A 21,877-nucleotide genomic window follows, 5' to 3' on the forward strand; every position below is an offset into this window, starting at 1 on the left:
TTATTGTAGACTGCCACAAGTTGTAAAAGTTATACTATAAAAGACTAAGTTATAGACAGATGGTCAAAGATTATACAATGATTATAAGTTAGTAATTAATTAGTTTTATTTCCCAGAATATAATCCTAAAAAAATTATACATAGAATAAAATCGCGCCTAAACTTTTTGGCAGTTTGTTGTTTATGTGTTTTATGATCGTATATATTTTATGTATATAAAAAATAGCTCATTATGAAGCACTGTCTCATGCAGGGGAACACTGTGATCACCCTACTCGCGTTCTATATTTCCGCACTATACTTTTACTTTTGTTCATGAATTATGTATGAATAACTTTATTGATCAACATCAAATTAATATAACTAAACATGAATACTAGCTATATGAAGTGGATAACCATAATTTGTAAAAGTTTTAGGTAATCCTAAAACTTGTAATTTGTAATAATTTACAAATCATGGTTATCAATATCAATATATACTTAAACTTCTACCTGTCCATAGAGACGAATACTACTTTTGAATAAATTAAAAATATTATAAACTTTTACACAATCAAATGGATCAATAATAAAAAAATGTTAAACTTTAAATTTATGTTAAAAATACTTTTTTTTTAATCCTTTTTGATTATTTTAAAAATAAATATTTACTCTCAATACTTTTTAAGGACGATTCTAAATGGGGAGGCGATGTGTAAAATACCTACCTATAACTAATGATTGCTAAACAATATACGAATTACCGGAAATATGATTGTGATCGAATTCATACAATCTAATACCTACGACTAAATAGAAAACGGTGTAGCGGCAGTTCTACAGTTGGAATTAATTATGAATAGGCACGATTGAAAAACAATCATTACTTCTTTGCGTAGTACAAATTAAACGCTCGCTGTCAAAACTTTTTGTTAGACATCCGCTTAGATACAAAGTAAAGTGTGTCAAATTGATAGAATACGGTAGGCAATTTATACCTATATATAGTGATAGAAATAGATGGGGGCAGTGTGGTAACCTCTTATTTATTAATAGTACCTAATTTAGCGTTGAAACAATTTGCTTAAGTATCGATGTATGTGCAAGTGGATTGATATTATTTAATTATGTGTACTATATAAAGTAGGTATTATATGTTAGGTGGTACAAGTCATAGTTTTTTTTTCATAAAAGTATTTTTATTTCTGCCTAATGATTAGCTAGTAACTACACGTAGATAATGTTATAAGGACTCGGCAAGTTATAAACATTTTTTATCGCTATCCCATTTATGTTTCAACTGTGAAGCAGTTGCATGTTAATCCTTAGGTATGGCCACGCATGAGGGATATCATGGACGAAACAGTATACTCTGTTTGTGTCTATTGTACTATTCACGTCGTTAGACAACGGTTATCACTTTCCATTAGGCCGTGCATCGAGCCGTCAACTTGGTTGTCCTTCTAAATCACATAAAAAAATATCGATCTAAAAAATATATTATAAAAATAAATGACCATAAAAGATTATTTAACATTTTGACCGTTTGGCTTTGCAGCAGTTGCCGTACACTAAGCACTTCAATTCAAATATAAAATTTCAAATTTTACTTTTATATATATTTCTAACTATAATAAATACTTTAAAATATATCGTTAACTTTTATATTCTCTCTATTTTATTACTAGTAGATAGTCAAATAAACGAAAATAACAAACTTACAAATACAGATTCTCTATCAGATCAGATAAATCCAACAGGGAGCTGTTGGATTTATCTGATCATCCGATCCGACAATGCATTGATAAAATTAAAGAAATTAGAAGCTCTACAAGTACATATAACCTTACAATTCATCCTGCTATTACATTAATTACTTCTACTTATTATTATTAATACTTGGAGGACAAAAAATAAAGACGAGAAATCAATTAAGGCGCTTCTCACAATAGATTCCAATGAGATAGCATATCAATCAAAATCAAATTGTAATGTATTTTCTATAAATCACTAGTCATAATAAAAGTATTATAATTACATAACAATAGGCAATACATAAATCGAAATCAGGCATCGAAAACACTAAACAATGCTCGTATTTTTCAGTCACATTATAATAACAGATACAAACCCCTAAAACAACCACCGAAAACGGTAGAAGTCGAAGATGATTGAACTAGTTTTTTACAAATATTTTAAGATAATAAACAAGTTGTCTCGTCAATCTATGACAGTAATTATGTCAAATATTGAATGAACATATCATCAAACAGGTTAGCAAATTATTATAAAACCCATAAATTACTTGTGAATCACCACTGACGCGTTACATAGTTAGGTATAGTAATTAGCTTTCTGAACGGAACATTAACGGCAACGAACCGTAATTGCTATTATACAAACAATTAATTATATTTTCAAACAGGTTACAGTAAGTGTAGTAAACACTTACTTACTGGTGGATTGATATCGCAAAAAATTGGCCAAGCGCGAATTGGTCTCGGACAATCCGAGCTCCGTGTCGAGCTATAATTTTCAATAATATAATCGAAAGATATATATATATATATATATATATATATATATATATATATATATATATATATATATATACTTAATTTTTTTGAGACCATTGTAGTAGATTTTTTATAATTAACCTACCTACCTACCTAATAACTAATAAATACACCTGACAATGAATATCCTACTAATGTTATTTTTTTTTTTTTTTTATTCAGCCGTTAACTGTCCACTGTCACGCCTGGCAGACGGGTTGGCAACCGCAGTTAGGCTTTTAGAGATCTTTTAAGAGGGACGCTGCTGTCCATTCCTCGCCCTCCCTTAGTCGCCTCTTACGACACCCGCGGGATAGGAAAGGGGTGGCGCATTCTATGCCGGGGCACACATTGTAAACGTTATAAATATGAAAATTTGTAAAGATATTTGCACATTTGGATAATTATTACCCAATACCAATTAGAAAACTAAACGGATCTGAATGTAATTTTGTACACAGGAAGGTTATACTTATTCTAATTTAATTTATATGATATATACCTATAATACCGATATATGGATCGAGTCATGGGATGCAGCATGTATACAATATCTGTGCCACCCGACACTACGAGTACCTTCGGTACTCATTAAATGTTTTTCCTTTTATATTCGAGATTTCACTGATTACGTACTTACTTTCGGACAAAAAAATAAACCCGAAACATAAAAATTTGAAAATAAATAATATTTTATTCATTAAAGTAGGTGAACCGAACCCTAAAAAGAGGTTATTAAGACATATTTCCCAATAAAAACTTTGATTTATGAGCGTTTCATTTGTCAGTATTATCGATGGTTTAGTTCACACTACTACTCGTATTAGGTAATTAGAATATTTACAAATTTCACTTTTCAATGTATTATATCGAATTATTTAAGCCTGGACCAGACAAGAAAGCTACTTACCTTTCTTGTCAAATTTACGTAATTATCATATTAACTATAAGTCTAAGCTGTGAACTAAGTCATAAAGTGTTTATTTATATATTATGGAAAAATTACGCGCAAGTTTTTTTTTATGCAACTTAGAATGGCAAATAAGCTGATGGCCTGCCTGATGGAAAGTGGTTACCATCGCCTATAGACATGAGCAGTACCATGGACATAACAGGGTATACTATTTCGTCCAAGATACTCCTCATTCGTTGCCATTCCTGAGGACTAAGGTGTTATTCCTCTATACCCTATAAATTCACTGTTATATTCCACTCTTCAAACCGAAACACAGCCATGCAAACAACTGCATTACGGTAGAAACACAAATGGGACAGAGGTGGTCAAGCAAACGACTTTTGTGCAGTCTTCTTCTGGTATTATTAGTTTTAAAATTATTAATGTCATTAATTTACAAACTATATCGATAATGTCAATAAAGTGTTAGAACAATATACTTATCATTTGTAATCAACACGTTTTTTTAGTTAATTTAGCAAACTAGGTTACAGTTCACTTGAGGCAAAATAGCAACCGTTACATACACACATGAGCAGCATCCATATACATCTGTAGAACCTATTATGCGTTGTCATTTCTGAAGACTAGTCTTATACTTCCTAACTCTGTAAATTTACTGCTATTACCCTTAAAATATGTATAAAATTATCATATATAACTCACCAAACGGTCCGTAGCCATGTCAAAGATGAGAATCTTAGGCGGGCAGACTCTTCGGAAGTCATCGATGCTGGTGATGACTCCAGCGTCTAGAACCCAAAGCCGGTTGCATCGATCAGCTCGTATGCGATACACGGACACCAATCCAGTGCAATTGATGTCACCGCGTCCTGCGGTGTGCCAAGACCAGTCAGGATATGCCTGTAAATAAAGTTCTTTAAGTAAACCAATGCTTGATGATTGTCGATATATACTTGGTGGTATTCATTTTTTTAATAAGAATTCTTGTACTGCCTATCTATAGCCATTTCCTATTATAATAGTACCTACTTACATCTTTTGTACAAGCCTGTACATATTCTTCCACAGATTGTATTTTATTATTTGCATACGTATCTATTTGTATATTTTTTTAAAGTTTTATTATAAAATTATACCTTAGATATGTAAATTTCAATTTAAGAATTTGATGATTATTTATTAATCGATTGTATTATATTACGACTATATATGAATATACATACATATACTTGTATATAAATGTAAATACCTAAATATTTATAACCAATACCAATTTACTATTCCTATAAAGTTTAAACATCATTTCCATACAAAAACGTGACTGCAAATAGGAAATAGGTGTACCTACCTATAGCTATGTATACAACAGCGTTGCATTTTTCCAACCACAGCATACTAATAGCCTTTGGAACAAAGAATGATATTTTCGTGTTAGGTTATTGCACGCATAAAATATCACAGTGACATTGATATTGAACGTTGTTTGTGAAACAATACAATTTTATTATTTATAAGTGTGTGCGGCAAGGCTCCACGTTTCTATTATATCCTTTTAGAACAATTTCGTTCGCGTGATCAGGATAAAAAGTAGCGTATATCCATCTCCATCCAAAATATTATACAATATATACCAAATTTTATGACGATTGTTTCCGCTGTTAAGGTAAACAAACAAACTCACTTTCTTATATATATATATATATATATATATATATATATATATATATATATATATATTATAAATTTTTACATATTATATACAACAGCAACAGGCGCTAAATGCTAATGCTAATAATAAAGGAGTACCCCTCCAAGACTTAAAATGAAAAGCTTAAATAAAATTCTTAAATGGCATTGTAACATGTAAAAAAATGGTAATAACGTTAATAACATTATTACATGATAATTATCTTGAGTTATCATTATTATATCAACCGTTAATTGCTGTACATAGGCCTCCCTTATAAGAGGGGTTTTGCTAAAGCCTAGTTACCACACTTGGCAAGTTAGCAGCCGTAGTTAGGCACAACACAACACCTTTAGGACATACTAGGAACATATGGCGAGATCATAAGTTATAGTGTAATATAATTATTCATATCTATTTAGTGCACATTGTTACAACTACGAGATTTAATGTAAATTTACCGAGAAATAAATTATTGTAAATGATAATAAAATAAATTAGGTAATTAAGAAATTTATGTATGTTATTAAAAATTAAGTTGTAGATAGATAGATAGATAGATAATTTATTTACATTACTTACAGCACACAAATTACAATAAAAAAAAACATACACGTAATACACAGCAAGAGAGACAAAAGAATAAAAATAAAAAAAGCATATAAAAAAAAAAAATACAAAAACAAAATATGTAATATATATAAGTTGTAATAGTGACTCAATAAATTTTATGGTATCTACAAAACTTAATACTTTAACGAAAAATCAAGTAATAAAATTAATCTTTTTAGTTTTGATTACTAAATTTTTCAATATAAGTAACATACCAAATTAATTATTTGTGGTCGCCAAACAAACAATTGACGAAGATCATTAATTGAAACCAATACCTAATAAAACATACTTTGTTTTGATTAGGTATCTAATCAAAACATACTTTGTTTTGATTAGGTATCAGCTTAAAAATCTACAACAAGAAATAATAACATTAAACGACCACTCGGAACGGCGTGTGCCTCACGTCACGTATGTTTTACTTTGACCTTACCTTACTTTTCAAGCATTTTAAATTCTGTCAAATAGAAAGCATAACAAACACGATAATAAGCTCCAATATTTGGTTGATTACTTACGCAGTTTGGAAATTCGATTTCTGTTAAAACAAATATTTAATGTAACATTTACAAGACTTGTTTAAGTATAACCACAATCTAAAGTATCTGTTCGTTACATTGTAAAGTCAACTTGAGTTCGTTGCATTTTAAATTATTCAGTAGTTCGATTGTAATGAATCTAGAGCATACGAGTATATACTCTACAGTATAAATTCAATAGCGATATTAGGTACATGTCACAACATTTGTATTTGTTAAAAATAATGAAGATTATCACTATACTGTTCCAGCAATCGCTATCACAATTGTGATTTAATGAAATATAATGAATAATTCTCGATTACAAACTGTTCTTTTATGCTGAGACGTGATAATTTTTAGATTCTATCATTCATAGCCAAGTACTATATCATACTATATCAGCCGTTAACTTTCCGGTGCTGAACTGCTGCTTAACCAAACAGATTTCAAGAAACAGATAGTAAATAAGCTAGCGACGGACTGAATAGAAACAAATATACACATTAATTTATTTCTAAAATAAAGAGTTTCCTTGAAAATTATATATTGAAATAACTATACAGTAGATATTACATTATAATGTGACGCTTATGGAACTTTTTATTTGTCAGTTCTAATATTTTGATAATATCACACGCAGCACCGCTCTCATTTTTGTGTCAATCAAGGTATTAATATAATATCATATATTACATTATCTATGGCCAAGGTATCAATAATAAATAAACCGGTGACAGGGCAATTAAAAGACACCTATATAAAAAAAACCTATCATTACATTAATTACATTATTAATATTCTAACATTTGGAATATACTTATTACAAACCAAAGAAATAAATTATAACCCAATATTTAAATCACTAGACTATTGTGAAATTAGTAGGTACCTACTAGCTACTAGTAAAACTAAGATAGGTTAACCAGAATGTACTTGCGTAATTACTGTACATTTGTGCATGACCGCTTACTGGTTAAGAATATTACAACTGCTTAATTTTTGCTTAATTTGTAAGTATTGTTCATTGTTTCACTTTAAATACTTAGTGTTACTCAATATCCTACTGCTATATTGATGTATTTAGCGTTATTAAATTGAACACGAGAAAAAATTATTGTCTGATTTTAAGGACTTAGTAATTATATTGTATGCAATTGCGTATATTTTCTTGTTTTATCTTTACTAATAGTATTTTAGTATTTTGTAATTTTACTCTTAAAGCCTTAACCAATGTTCTTAAAATTTGTCAAACCTATATACCTAGTAAATAACTTGGAAAAAGACATAGACTACTTTTTAAGCCCGTTAATTAACATGACTCAGTCCCACGATGCAGAAGATATAGTCTCGGCTAAAGATTGTGACAAAAATTACGATGATATTGAATATTCAACAAGGGGGAAAGGGATTGTTAGTAATAGAGACTGAGAATCCAATTGCTAGCAATACACCCAACCAGGTCGACCTCCTCGCGATGAATTCATCATGATGGGCTAACTGGCCTGTTTTCATTCTCATCTATCACCCTTCACTGGTGCTCCGCCAGCGTATCCCGTTAGCGTAGGTGGGGTTAGCATACCGTTTTCACCCATCAAAAAAATTTCAATATAAGTAATCTATTTATGCATAAGTACATCGATCATCTTAAAGAAAATTTCATTTACAAGACAAGCCATTTATCTACTCTACATTTTAGGTACAAAATGTATAGTGTATTTAAAATGAAATATAAGCTTTGAATAATTAAGTAAATAGATTAATCTATTAATTTGAATGTATACTCTACACACACTCTATCCGCACACGCAGATATGGGAAAGCGTGAAGGGCAGTAACTGGCCTCGAGGACACGGACTCGTTGCCAATCAGAACTTGGAATTCGCGACTAGCTCCGTAATTATAGTTGTATAGTTGCACATTAGCCAATAATTATACGCTATATTAATTACAACTAATTATATCCTTAAATAGACCTAATGAATCTGTAAAAGGATAAATATAAACCATGAAAAAAATAAGTGACGAAAGAGCTTAAGATTTCATTTCGCGCCATAACAGCAATTTAATTCAACATGACGATACCATAATATATATAATAATATAATATAAAAATAATATTATGTATATCAGCTGTTAATTGTCCACTGCTGAACATAGACCTCTCTTTACTGGAGAGTTTGCTAGACTAGAGACGTTTCTTACGACACCCACGAAAAAGGAAGGGGTGGCCTATTTTATACTGGGACCACACGCCTAACATGAGAATAAACTTCATTTATTCTAAAAATAACGAAAATCAGTTTTTAATTGGCAATATACCCATTGCACACACACAACAGAAAATATACAGCATAATTAAGAACCTCCTCTTTTTTTAAGTCGTAGTCGTCGACGTTCTCTCAAACATAGATAGTTGAAAATGAAATGAGGTGAAACCAGCCAGGTGTATCTTACTCGTACTTCTTACTATTGTAACTAATAAAATTACACATAACTAGACGATGTCTGTACGCGAAAGATATTTAAAAAATAATATATAATAATAATAATAATATATTTATTTATGTCTCCTCACAAACAACTTAAATTTACACATAGGTATTTAGGATATAATATGGAACTCTGCTGTGAGGAGCTGGTGTCTGTAATAGGTTAAGACCTGTAGTACAGATCACCAGAATATGAATAATATGAATGGGTTTTAATAAAATCAATACATGCCAAAACAATATTTTTTAGAAATGTTATTTGTCTGTCTGTATGTTTGTTCCAGCATCACGCAAAATTACCGTTCCAAATTGGATGCAGTATTCACAATTGTATTGACAAAGTCTTACTTAAAATCTAGTGTATATTTCACTTTGGTACACCATCTAAAAGTGATCACTTTTATTTATTTTTCTACTTTTGAAATCCATGCGTACGAAATAGCGGGCAAAAGATAATTAAAAATATTAATAATTTAATGATGTAAATAGAATTGTACTGACAAGTATTTCTTAAACTAATTTGAATATTAGTAATTTTTGATTTATAAGATATTTTGGTATTTAAGTGTGCATTTATATATTTATATTATAAAAAAATATAGAATACAAGATACTTAATCCATATCGATTCTATTTAAATATTAAGGATTTAATTTCTCCTAATATCACATCGCTGTCTATGATTGTTCATCGCAGTCTACATTATTTACGGGTACCCGGTTATTACACCTGAACCTTTATACCTGTTTAATTTATTGCACTATTAGCCGCATTGAACGAAAATTATACGTGAAAAAATTAAACAGACAGTAAGTGAACGCTAATGCAATTAAAATTTCAATTAAACATTATAAAAACGCGTGATTATAGACATGAAATGATCTATAGACTAGGTTAGTATGTGCATGTAAGCTGACTAGTGGTATAGTCAGATTTCTTCATATGAAATTGATGTAACAGTTTTAAACATTATTGTCATGTAACCCGAGAATAATTAAAACTAACAGTGTATTAACATATTAAACGTTCTATAATTCAGTATTCATATTTCAAAAATCCCTTCAAATATTTGTGAAATCATAACGATATTCATTGTATCCTGTCGGAATGCAAAAATTTTCATCTTAGTATTTGTGAATGTTAGAGAGATATCTCTACTGGTTGCGAATCTACTATCGCTAGATATTGCTTTTGAAATACATTTTTTAAAATAATACTATTTATACTTAGTAATCTCCTGAAACCACGCCGATGCCATCAACCGTGGCTATATGCCTTTTTTAAATTCATTTCACGGATGCCAGTATCTACGTGCGCGGATACATATTAATCATCATCTACAAACAATAAATTATTTAATTACCACCATCGGTTTACTGCTTTGACATGTCTTCAACTTTAATTAAATTTATCACTACCTAGTAAATTAATCTGCGATAAAGTACTGGGTGAGACACTGAATGATTTGCCCACTAGGTACGTTAATAATTCTACCAGTAAATGGAAGGGTCTGATGCATTTTATTTGCTGGAACTAAAATCTACCATTATATCATTAGAGCTTGCATTCATCTGAATAATATATTTAAATCAATTACCAAGTCTACAATCCTCAGTTGGAGTATTTAGAAATCAGACGCATTAGTAGCAAACTCATATTGGAAGTTTAAATAACAATAACTAAATGCTAAATAATTTGCTTCTAACTTAATAAAGTAATAATAACTTGTTATTGAATTACTAAATAAGATTATTTTAAAAAACATTACTTCACCTGGAGTACGGGACTGACGCCTGGCGGTAGACTACGTGGTACCCAAGCCATTGTAGCTGGAACTCCTGCCCTCAGACGCGGAATACCCAAGTAAATTTTGTCCCATCCAATCTCTAAACCTGTGGGAACTGTGTTTTCGGGTTGAAATTTCTCCAATAGGACTGGATCAGGCGGGAAATCGAACTGTAGTAGACTCCATTGGTTCACAACTTCTAATGTAGCCGTTGCTAGAGTCAACCACGCGCATAGAAATATCGCATGAGCCCCCATCGCGACTGTCTGTGAAAAATAAAACACATTCTTACTAATATTGTTTTTAATGGGTGAAAATAAAATAATGACCCCACCGGCGCTATCGGTATAGACTGTCGGGATACCAGTGAGAGATGATAGGTAAAGACGAAGCATTTCAATTGGCCAATATTGACGAATTCAACAATTATTAACCACTATGGTTTCTTCACAGAACCGCCTAGAAGTCAACCTGATAGGTTATATTGCTTGCAATGAGGCAGTTAGAGCCCATTATTAACAATCCCTTTCCTCCCTCTTTACTAATATTATAAATGTGAAAATGAGTTTGTTTGTTCAGTCGTTATCAATAAATCGTCATAAAATTTTACGCACACGCAGACGATGTCATAGGTGAAGACTAGTGTTCGTTAATTCTATGCAGATACAATTTGTTAATAGAGTTAAAGCAAGAAGCTATCAATTTGGGTTATGTAACTAACATATGAGAACGTTCCATATATTTTCCCATGCGCCATTTGTCTCATGAGAAAATTTGCACATAAGTAATGTATTCAATCTCGTGTAAATGAAAATTATTTTTAACGAGGGTTATGTAGTCAAGTGACCTCTGAAATACTCTGAGTATATCAAATGACAATTATATATATATATATATGAATATAAAAAATGAACTTGATTTTTTATGATCATTTGATATATCGCATAATAAAGTCAGGTTAATGTTGCTGTAACATTTTTTATTTTCCGAACCAGCGAAGCGTTTCAAATGTGTCAATTAGAATTTTATCTTTATCTATTCATCATATCAGCCTTAAACTGTCCATTGTTGAACATAAGCCTCCCCTTGAGGGGTTTTGCCAGTAGTTGCCGCACTTGGCCAGCAGGTTGGCAATAACAGTTAGGCTTTTGAAATGTTTTAAGAGAGACACTGCTGCTTATCCCTCGCTATCCATTAGTCACCTCTACGACACCCACGTAAGGGAAGGAAAGAAGTGGTGACCTATTCTATGCCGGAACTACAAGGCGATCCTTATCTTCCTAATTCTAAAATAATAATAAAGTAATATGATATATTTTACTAATATAATAGAGCAAATAAATTATTAAATTAACACATAAAATAAATATAAAATAACATAATAAAGTAATATAAATAAAAATAGTATTATGAACCCAACATTTATATGCCTATTAATGGCGATACGTGTACTTATACTTTTTATATGTAACACCTTGTATCTCAGTTTTCAAGTGAATAATTAATAAATATATATATTTTTTTTAAAGGAAAAAATTTTTTACGTTGTCACTCTACACTCCTTTAGGATAACTAAAATATAAAACTTTTAATGATAACGAAGAATAGAAATATTAAACATAAGAGAGAGTGATATTAAAATATTACAAAACACAAGACAAATACAATAGAAACATAATACTAGTACGAGTAAATAAGTAAATGTAGTTTATATAGCAAGAATAACATCTTACAATAATACCTATCATAAAAATATCCACGGACAAAACAGCGCGTAATAACAAAATCTGTATTGGTACTTCTAATATAATTATGATTAAATTATATACGAGTCACATGACACCAAATATTAGAAAAGTCGTCCTCTAAAAGACGAAATAGTTCCACAGATTGCCTGCACATTAGGAACAGATTTTACCAAAAATAAAACAGGCTGCGCTGTCCTAAAATAAATTTTAAATACTTACTTATTAGGTCATTTCATTCATAGCTATTTAAAAAAAAATTATACAAAGCCGTGATAAACAGCATTACAATTTTATCGACCTACGTAATCTTTTGTAGAACAGATGATGCTATCATTAATGAAACTACAACCAAGACAGTGACCTAAGGCTGTTCTCGCGACCGACTTTTACTCGTAATTCAAGGACACTTCCGACTAACCCAAAAAAAGCAGGCCAAGAGCGCGTTGGGCGTCTACTATGGAGGGTTCTATAAATCATCTCACATTCTGTATTTTCACTGTTAATATATATGTGAACGGAGTTATTCTTGGAGTTATATTTGCTCTGTGTTTGATAGACATCCGGAAAAAATTGCAAAGAATATGATTATAGACAATACAAATTGGTTGTATGTTTGTTAAATAAAAAGTGTTTTAAACTTTTAGAGTTTTTTGTACAACTAAAATGGCAAAAAAACTGACGACCTGACATAAAGTGGTAAGAATGAATTATACAAAACTATTTTTTTAAGTAGCGCACTTATACGATTATATTAATCTTGTAACTGGTGATTTATCACACAAACCGTTATTTTATTTATTTATATTTAATGTATATAATGAAAATTTTATTGCATTTTATCCATAACACCCGCTTTTCGAGTATTTAGTAGTTATTAGCCGAGTTAAAAAATATTATGCATAGAAGTACTTCAAACAAATGACCATGCAGATGTTTTTCTCGTGCCCACCTAACCCTAAACATTACAACATTTTTTATTTAAGATCATTACAGCAGTTGACCAATTTATCTGTACCTACAATTAATATGATAAACTATGTGATATAGCTACCTGTCATATCTATGTATATTTTAACGACTAAACCTTCATTACGCCCACACATCAAACGTAAATAGGTAATATTACAGATTAATACTTTACCATACTATTCTATTATAAACGCAAAAATCAGTGAGGATCATTTATTTATGATATTTGTTACTTTTTCGCGCAAAAACTACTGACCGGATTTGAATTATTTTGGTACACAGACGAATAACATAACATAAAGGATATTTTATATACTGTTTCACTCGAGCGAAGCCATGGGATACAGAAGGTATAGAACTTTGTACACTTAATATAAGTAAAAAGATTAACAAATAAGTATTTAGCCCCGCCTGCATAAAAATCTTGGTGTAGAACTTTCAGTTTCAATATAAAATAAGTAGCTAATACAGCTTTTAGTTGTACCTTGCAAAGATCAACAACCAAGGATATCAACATCGTGGATCGTGAGTGAAAGTCCAAACTATTGTTAAATTGTTCCATTTAAAAATTAAAACAACTGCCTAATGTTTTGAGTTACAGCAAAATATCACACATTTAATACGCAACAGTAGGTAATTGGAGTACTATACATACTTATCAATACATACTTAGCAAACTGTACTACTATGGAATGGTTTAACAGTTTCTATAAATAAAATAGATTAGTTATTTATAGAAACTGATAAACCATTCTATAGTAGTACAGTTTGCATAGTAAACGATTTGTTGTAAAAACTAGAGAAAAGTATTGGTATCCTCAGCTGGAAGCCCACAGATGACCTTAGATTTCAATAGATAAAAGGATTGACGAAATGTAGGAAACTAAACCGCTCCTTTAGGTAGCAAAGGGAAGAAGAATTAAAAAGGATATTGTGGAGATGTGAAAGAATGTGAGTATATAATCCATCTTTTTTTAATCTTTCTCTTCCCTTGAATTTATTCATTCCGGACTCATTATTACATAACATTAACCTCATCCTTTCTAGACGCGTTAGTAGCAAATACTTTTGATTTTCTTCTAAATATGAATAAATATAAAAAACGTAATAAAAAACTTTTGCTAAGGAAATACTTAAGCACAAACGTGCTTGGCGTTAGTCGATCATGCACGGAATTTTAAATCAGTATGTAATTCAATCTGTTAAACAAAAATAACGTCATTCAACTAAACATTATGTACTTACACGCTGATTTAAAAAAAGTATGTAACAGTGAAATAGCTTGTATAGCTATAACTATACTTGAAATAGCTATTTAAGCCACGAATGTACGGGTATCATCTGTCAAAACCCTTATTCACTGTATCCAAATCTTACTGCTTTATTTGTGTGATATTTAACCATAATTACAAAAGAGAGACAAAATGACTAAAGAGTTCCTATCTCAGCATTAAACCACCAACAGCGGCCACATTACCCACTGTTGGAAGCCCTGCTATTCATTTGTTACCTTTTCGCGTTTTAAAAACATCGTGAAAATAAGACATATGAGCTATATTTTTTTTATAGTAGATGACTTATATTTCATTTTATAGTATACCTGTATAGCATCTATGGCATTCGATAAACTTAAAATATAATACACAGTCCAAATAAAAAAATCTTGTGAACATAACAAGAAATTATATAAAATAGGTTTTCCGAAGAAACTAATTTCTTAAATGAACCCTCCTATTTGTCGAACCCACGTATCGTTATTGTTTTTTCCAATTAAATGTGCCGTATTGCTCGTAAGTACCTACTTGCTCGGTAGGTATTACGACACGAGGCCATTCAGCATTCTCCTTTGCCTTAGGAAGTTCTCTTACATATAATACGGATAAAAACTAGAGCTTGAACTACATAAAACGAGCGTATGAACATTTAAAAGAATACATTTTTGGAACGAATTAAGAAAATTGAACTTTACACTTATTCATATAATAAGATCTATTGATACGGTGATAAAGGATTAACCCAAAAGTTTATTTTATAAAAAAAAAACAATTAACTCGTAAATAGTACGTCTAGTATTTATTTATTTATTTCATCAACTGGGTGAGCTTTACAATCTCCCAGTACGCTCACCCAGGAAAGCATCAGTACAATAACTCATACTTTACAGTTAAATGGAATAATATTAATATGATTTAACAATAATAGAAGTAACAATACACTTTATATTTCTGAATACAATAACTCTGTGGTCATTCGACAAAACTCCGGCAAGTTGGAGGCAAACAATTAAACAAGTAGATATGATAATAAAATTACACTTGTAAATGTAATCAAGATAAAAAAAAATATCTATTTTCAAGCATTTTGCGACGAAACTAAAATACTGAAGTATTTTATTTATGTTTTCACACCAGCTTCCTAGACCTAGAGAACCTAGAGTCAATGGCCTCAAGGCTGTTTTTTCTTTTCTATAGATTAGAATTCTTTATAAATATATAAAGGTGACACGTTATAGACAAGCATGTTTTTTCTTAAAATTTAAGAAATTTAGGAACTAAAACATAATCAGTAATATTTATTATAAACAATAAATTCCACATAGAGGTATGAGAGGTATACATCCAAAATTAGAAATAAGTAAAAAGAGGAGTTGTAGATCAGAAGACAATTCAAAACGTGGAGATTTTCGATTGTTCATAAAAGTAAATATAGAAACAACAAGGAACTACATACAGTTAAAATATTACGAGTAACATAATTAAAAAAGTTTTCAATGTTATGTCTTATGTAAGTAGGCATACCTACATAGAAATAACTGCCTGAATAATTAACATCTGGTTGACCCAGAAATCATTCATATTGATATCATTCATATATTTCTTTGCATTGTGCTCGAAGAAAGCTTTACTATTTTTAACCGACTTCAAAAAATAGAGAAGGTTCTCAATTCGAGGGTACTTTTTTTATGTTTAATAACTCGTATCTCAATCAGTCATAAACCGATTCCAATCCTTTTTTATCTGAAATAAAAAATATACTTTGATTGGCCCCATAGAAATTTTATCGAAATTTACCATAACAGAAGTAAATTTTTTAGAACACTATCTTCACTTTATCATATTCAGAAGTTTACTTTATCGTATTCGAGGGTTCCGTACAAATAATAATTGAAAAAAAAATGCAAAACATAAACATTTAGAGTAATGTAATTAAAAGCTATTTGGAATAGAATGATTTTTTATCTGAAAAAAATATATTTAGATTGGCCCCATAGAAATGTTATCAAAATCATTTCGGGTTTTAAACCCCTTTTTTAACTTTATTATATTCCGGAGTTTATTGTATTAGAGGGTTTCGTACAAATTGTAATTAAAAAATTGCAAAAAAAATGAACATTTATGGTAACATAACTACAAATTTACAGTATTTGGATTTCCCTCTTTATTTGTACTGTACGACGTTACTTTTTGCCAAATTTCAATATGTAACGGAAAGTAGGTTTTGATTCCCTTGCAAAGGACAATATATACAATATAAAAAGCCGTATCTTTTTATGGCGTGGCGTTGAATTGAAGCTTTATTTTTTTACAGCTTCAAGAGATCACAGACTTAAGTATTTGAAATTAATTTCACAATGATACCTTCAGAAGTTCCTAAGAAAAAATCTTGACAGACTGTCAGATAGTCAAACAACAAAGTAATTAAAGTGATATAAAGGTTCCGTATTTCCTTTAAGGTACGGAACTCTAAAAGTGACAAAAATAGTAACTTCATTAAATTCTCATCAACCTCATATCGAGGAAATTACATATAAACATGTAAATTTCATCGATGTGAGAGAATCTGTATTAATTTTATTCGTATATATATCGCCTTCACGGAACTGGTCATATTTACTATCATTAATTCTGACAATGCGGTAGCCTGACTAGCTAGACGTAGGTGAAACATAAAAGGAGATAAAATGTTTATTGACAATTACAACCTTATACCTATTGTAATACTGTGCTTTTACTATCGTTTTCTACTTTCCATCATGTACTCGTATTCGCTCGTGTTTCTGCTTTGAAACAGCTGTGTTTGCGGTGCTGTGTGGGTTCGGTTTATAGGATAGAATAGTATTATAGTGAAATTATGTCCAAATAAATAGTTTATTAATAAGTAGCCATAATAATAAGTAGGTCATGGTTCTTTATATATATTCTTTATTGCACTGGAGCAAAAGATACACTTTAAGCGATTAGTTTAACAACTTGTTAGCAAGAATGGCAATTTATGTCTATAAGTCGGTGACAGTTATTACTTTTTTGACAATTTTATTGTTGTGAGTATTAATTGGGTAGTTAGTCCAAAATTAATGGAATGGTAATGGACATTTTTATAATCCCTTTTTATGCTCTTAAAAAAAACTTGTCTTAATTACATTAAAATTCTATATGTAAATTAGATACATTTACATTTGATACATATTTCTTGTTCTTTTATAGTGTAAGCCTTAAAATTACACATAAAATTACTCAATAGTATATCATATAAATTCTAAGTGTATGAAACATGTTTATAAATATTTTATAGTATCTAATAAAGTTGGGTATACTACGTAACAAGATTCGTTAATGGAAAAATGTGAGTAAAATAGTTATTTATAAAATCAAATGTTTATTTACTTAATATGCAATGTGCGAGTAATATTAGATAACGCAGCTCGGCTACTTTCTACCTCAATAGACAGTTAACAGAAACTTCCATGAATATTAAATCAAGTAGGAGACACAATATAAACTTACTTATAGATGACCTAAATGTTTAAAAGATATACCGCGTTTCGTTGGCTTTCTGCTCATTATAGATCTATATTATATTAATTTATAGTATACATAATATTCGATACATATAACCTAAGTCTATTTTCCTACTTCGATACTTTAGATTCATTATATGAGTACATACGAATATATATATAAATATCTAATGAAATTCAAAAAGACAACAAAATCGATTTATGTGTGACAGAGTTATGTGGTAACAAACATAAAAAAACATTACAACCAAATTGAGAACCCTCTCTTTTATTAAAATCTGTTGAAAATTAATAAATTTTCGATATTATTTCGAGAATTACTACCTGCCCCTATACAGTTAGTTCTAAAGTAAGAAACGAGAGTAGTGATCGTACTATCTTGCATTTTTTAAGCAAGGTTAACAAGCTGTGACGTTTAATAACAGAAATGTTAAGCCTCAGTAATATTATATATGTAACAGTGAATTTATTTGTTTGTGTGTAACCTTTTAGTGACTTAATAACTTAACCAATCACTATGATATTTGTTATACACATACACGTATATGGGATACGGGATAGAGCAGTACATAGGCTATATTTTAGTTAACATATTTATATAATTAATTAACATATTATTATAATTTTGTTTGTATAAGTTCTACCTTCTATAATTTTAAAAACAATTTGTATATCTCATACTGAAAATTTAGATAGATATCTATTTACGTAAAATGGAGTAGGTACACGTGAGTTAATAATATTCGATTCCACGTAACAATACAGACTCCAATCGTAGCGAAATTAATATTAGAATAAATTAATATGAGACTAAACGGTATCAATTGTAATAACAATAATTAAAATCAATTCAGAAATAAGAAAGTTATCAAGTATCATACACGCAAAAATATTAAGCACCTTCTCCTTTCTGAAGTCACTTGAATGTCAAGCGAACAGAAACATCCATTTACATTATGCGAAATATGTCAAATTATTTAGTTTTAAGACTTTTATCCTTATATAATCCTTAATAAAAAAAATCAAACAATAAATATTTATTAATATATATTATCACTCGTCTACCCGAAACGAAAGTATATGCAACTTTCGTACACAGCGGTACACAGTGTACAGCAGGTGCACCATTCAAAATTAAAACTACAACCATTAAAAATGCCCACCTACCAATTTATATACTCATACATTTTAAGATTTGAAGTGACACTTCATAAATTTGCATAGTCTTGTCATTTGTAACAATAAAACAGGTGTTAAAACCATAATAGTGAACATAAGCCATCGATCAAATTTTTTAACTTGGTATTAGAATTAATTTGTCATAACAGTAACAGTAAAACATTTGTTAACACGGCCATTAACCGTGTTACCCATAGTGTCATTTGACACAATTATTTTAATAGTTTAAGAACATAATTTAAAACAAGAATCACAAAACCTTTAAAAAATATATATATTTAATGATAATAACAACAACACTCAATGATTGTCTCTAACTGTGACGAGATATGAATTATAATCGCGCCCATATTTATATATTATTGTTATTTTGTAAATGTTGAAAAAAAATTTTTATACTTCTTGCGATTAAGGACTTATACAAAATATTACAAAATATATTAATCTGCTTTACATGTATTACGGCTAATTTGTATATTTTAAAAATATTTTATATAAAAATATATAATACAAAATAAATAATAAAATGTTCGCTATAATATTTTTATATAACAAAGTACCTTCTAAATTTTCAAATAAGTTGTAAACATTCATAATAAGATCCTACACTTGGGTATATTAATTTGTCACGGACAATTATCTTAATAACCATGTTAGATAGAGAGGTTTGAAACTGGATAAGTATACCTAGTTATTATTACATTAAGTCCACGTATTTATCCACTTTTCATACAATTATTATGTAATCAAATAATTTGTAGACGAAATAATTTTATTTATTAATTTAGTACAAAAAATGAAGGAAAATATTACTTAAGTATTTGTAACTTTACAATATAAATCATTCTTTTTTTTATTTAATACATAACTAATCAGATAAAGTTTTAAAAAATTTTCTTCGGTAGTCAGCCATCACGCGTATATTTATTAAAAAAAGTCATTAAGCATAATGTGTTGTTAATAAATTGTTTTATTAAAAAAATTTACTTCAGCTGTGGAAAAACTAATTATTTTAATTTAAAAACTAAACTACTCAACCGATTTTGATAAAAATTCTATGAGATTAAATTTTTCAGATTTGTTTACAACTATTGGAATTATGAGGTAACAAACATAAAAAAGAAGTCAGTTGGAAAATATCAGATTTGGACTTAAATCTCTACTAAATCTATAGGCATATATAGAGTAATATAAATCATTTATTGTTTCTACAAACATAATAAACTTTTGATATCTATTCGATTGTCTTCCACCGTACCTACTGCCACAACAATCCTGGCGTAGCTAGTTAGACCTTCAAGGCTAAATTACATTTACCACGTATTTGTATCTGCTATTAGCATGCGTATCAAAAATTGTATTAATTTAAACGCAACGATATTTCCGTACCTATTATAATATTAAACTTCACCACACTTTACGTGGTGTAATCTAATACTCGTATGTCTTTTCCCTACATAGGCCACCTAAAAGACTGAATGTGCTTTGTAACCTCTAATCCTATGGTATAGTCCTCAGCAATAACACAATAAATTATACATTTTTATGTTATTATTCACATATATAGCTAATTGTTTCTGCTTTCGATTCAAGTCGTCACTTTATTTTACAAGTGATATTTACCTATATACGAATGAATCTAGATTCGTATAAAATCATAAGCATTAATCTCGCTATTTTAGGTTTTAATAAAATATGTTTTTGTCTTTTATTTAAATTTTCAAACAAACAAAAAACACACAAACTACTACTTTAAATTGAATGCGGTTTTCATAGTTGTATTTTTGTAGGCTTAACTTAAAGTCTGTGGGGTTACTCTTAATATAAATTCCAATAGTTCGATATTGGAATTGATACACGTTTCGCACTATCGAATTGCACTACTAGTGACATAATGGTTCCATACTGTTCTCATAGATGCATATTAGTGTAACTTGCCAATGCAAACTATTGCAAACTGTTCCTAATTTTAACTTAATTCCTAATTGTTGTATCATGAGTGCATTACATAATTGTCATTGACATTAGATTGGATTGTAATTGATATTAAATTCAAGAGTAGGTCTGCTGGTGTATGTTTTATAATAATTATTTACTTCTAAAATTCACGCGTTCGAGGTTGCGGGAATAAGTTAGTAAGTAATATACTTAATAAGTATATGATACTTACTAGTTATTTTGTGACTATAGTCAGGTGTCGCAAGTATATCGGTACCTTACAAACTATCGCGATATTTGTGCTAATTAGGTAGGTATCTATGAAACAACATCCGCTGCTTGCTGCACGGTCATTGTCTACATGTTTGTAAACACCTAACCACTTAATATCGGACAATGAACTATTGTTTAACTTGAATGATAGAGTATTACCCAATTCCTACATCAGTCATCTTAATATATTATCTACCTACCTATATGACTGCAACAACAACAAATCTGTATTAGCAAGTAAAAGTATTCATTATCCAAATTATTTTAAAATTAAATAAATGGATAATATTTTATATTAATATCTTCAATTATTCGTTCTAGATACAAGATAAATAATATTAAAAAAAATAAATATATGTCGTTACAATCCCGACTGTATGAAGGTATATTTAGAATCAGGAGGAGTCAGATGTATTCTC

The 21,877-nt window shown here is 29.7% G+C and overlaps 1 protein-coding gene across 1 annotated transcript in view; it reads right to left on the reverse strand.

Annotated features, from left to right (window-relative positions):
* The window catches only part of LOC113512546 (protein yellow-like), a 41,049-nt gene that overhangs the window by 15,039 nt on the left and 4,133 nt on the right, over positions 1–21,877 (reverse strand). Inside the window, exons 2-3 of the mRNA XM_026896451.3 lie at positions 10,541–10,819; positions 4,158–4,355 (exon numbers count right to left, since the gene is read on the reverse strand). Coding sequence (XP_026752252.1) covers positions 4,158–4,355; positions 10,541–10,810 — 468 coding nt within the window. The 5' untranslated portion in view covers positions 10,811–10,819. The remainder of the gene's footprint in view (positions 1–4,157; positions 4,356–10,540; positions 10,820–21,877) is intronic.

The sequence above is a fragment of the Galleria mellonella genome, unplaced genomic scaffold (assembly GCF_026898425.1).
Source record: "Galleria mellonella isolate WM207_F2 unplaced genomic scaffold, CSIRO_AGI_GalMel_v1 utg139, whole genome shotgun sequence".
NCBI lineage: Eukaryota > Metazoa > Arthropoda > Insecta > Lepidoptera > Pyralidae > Galleria > Galleria mellonella.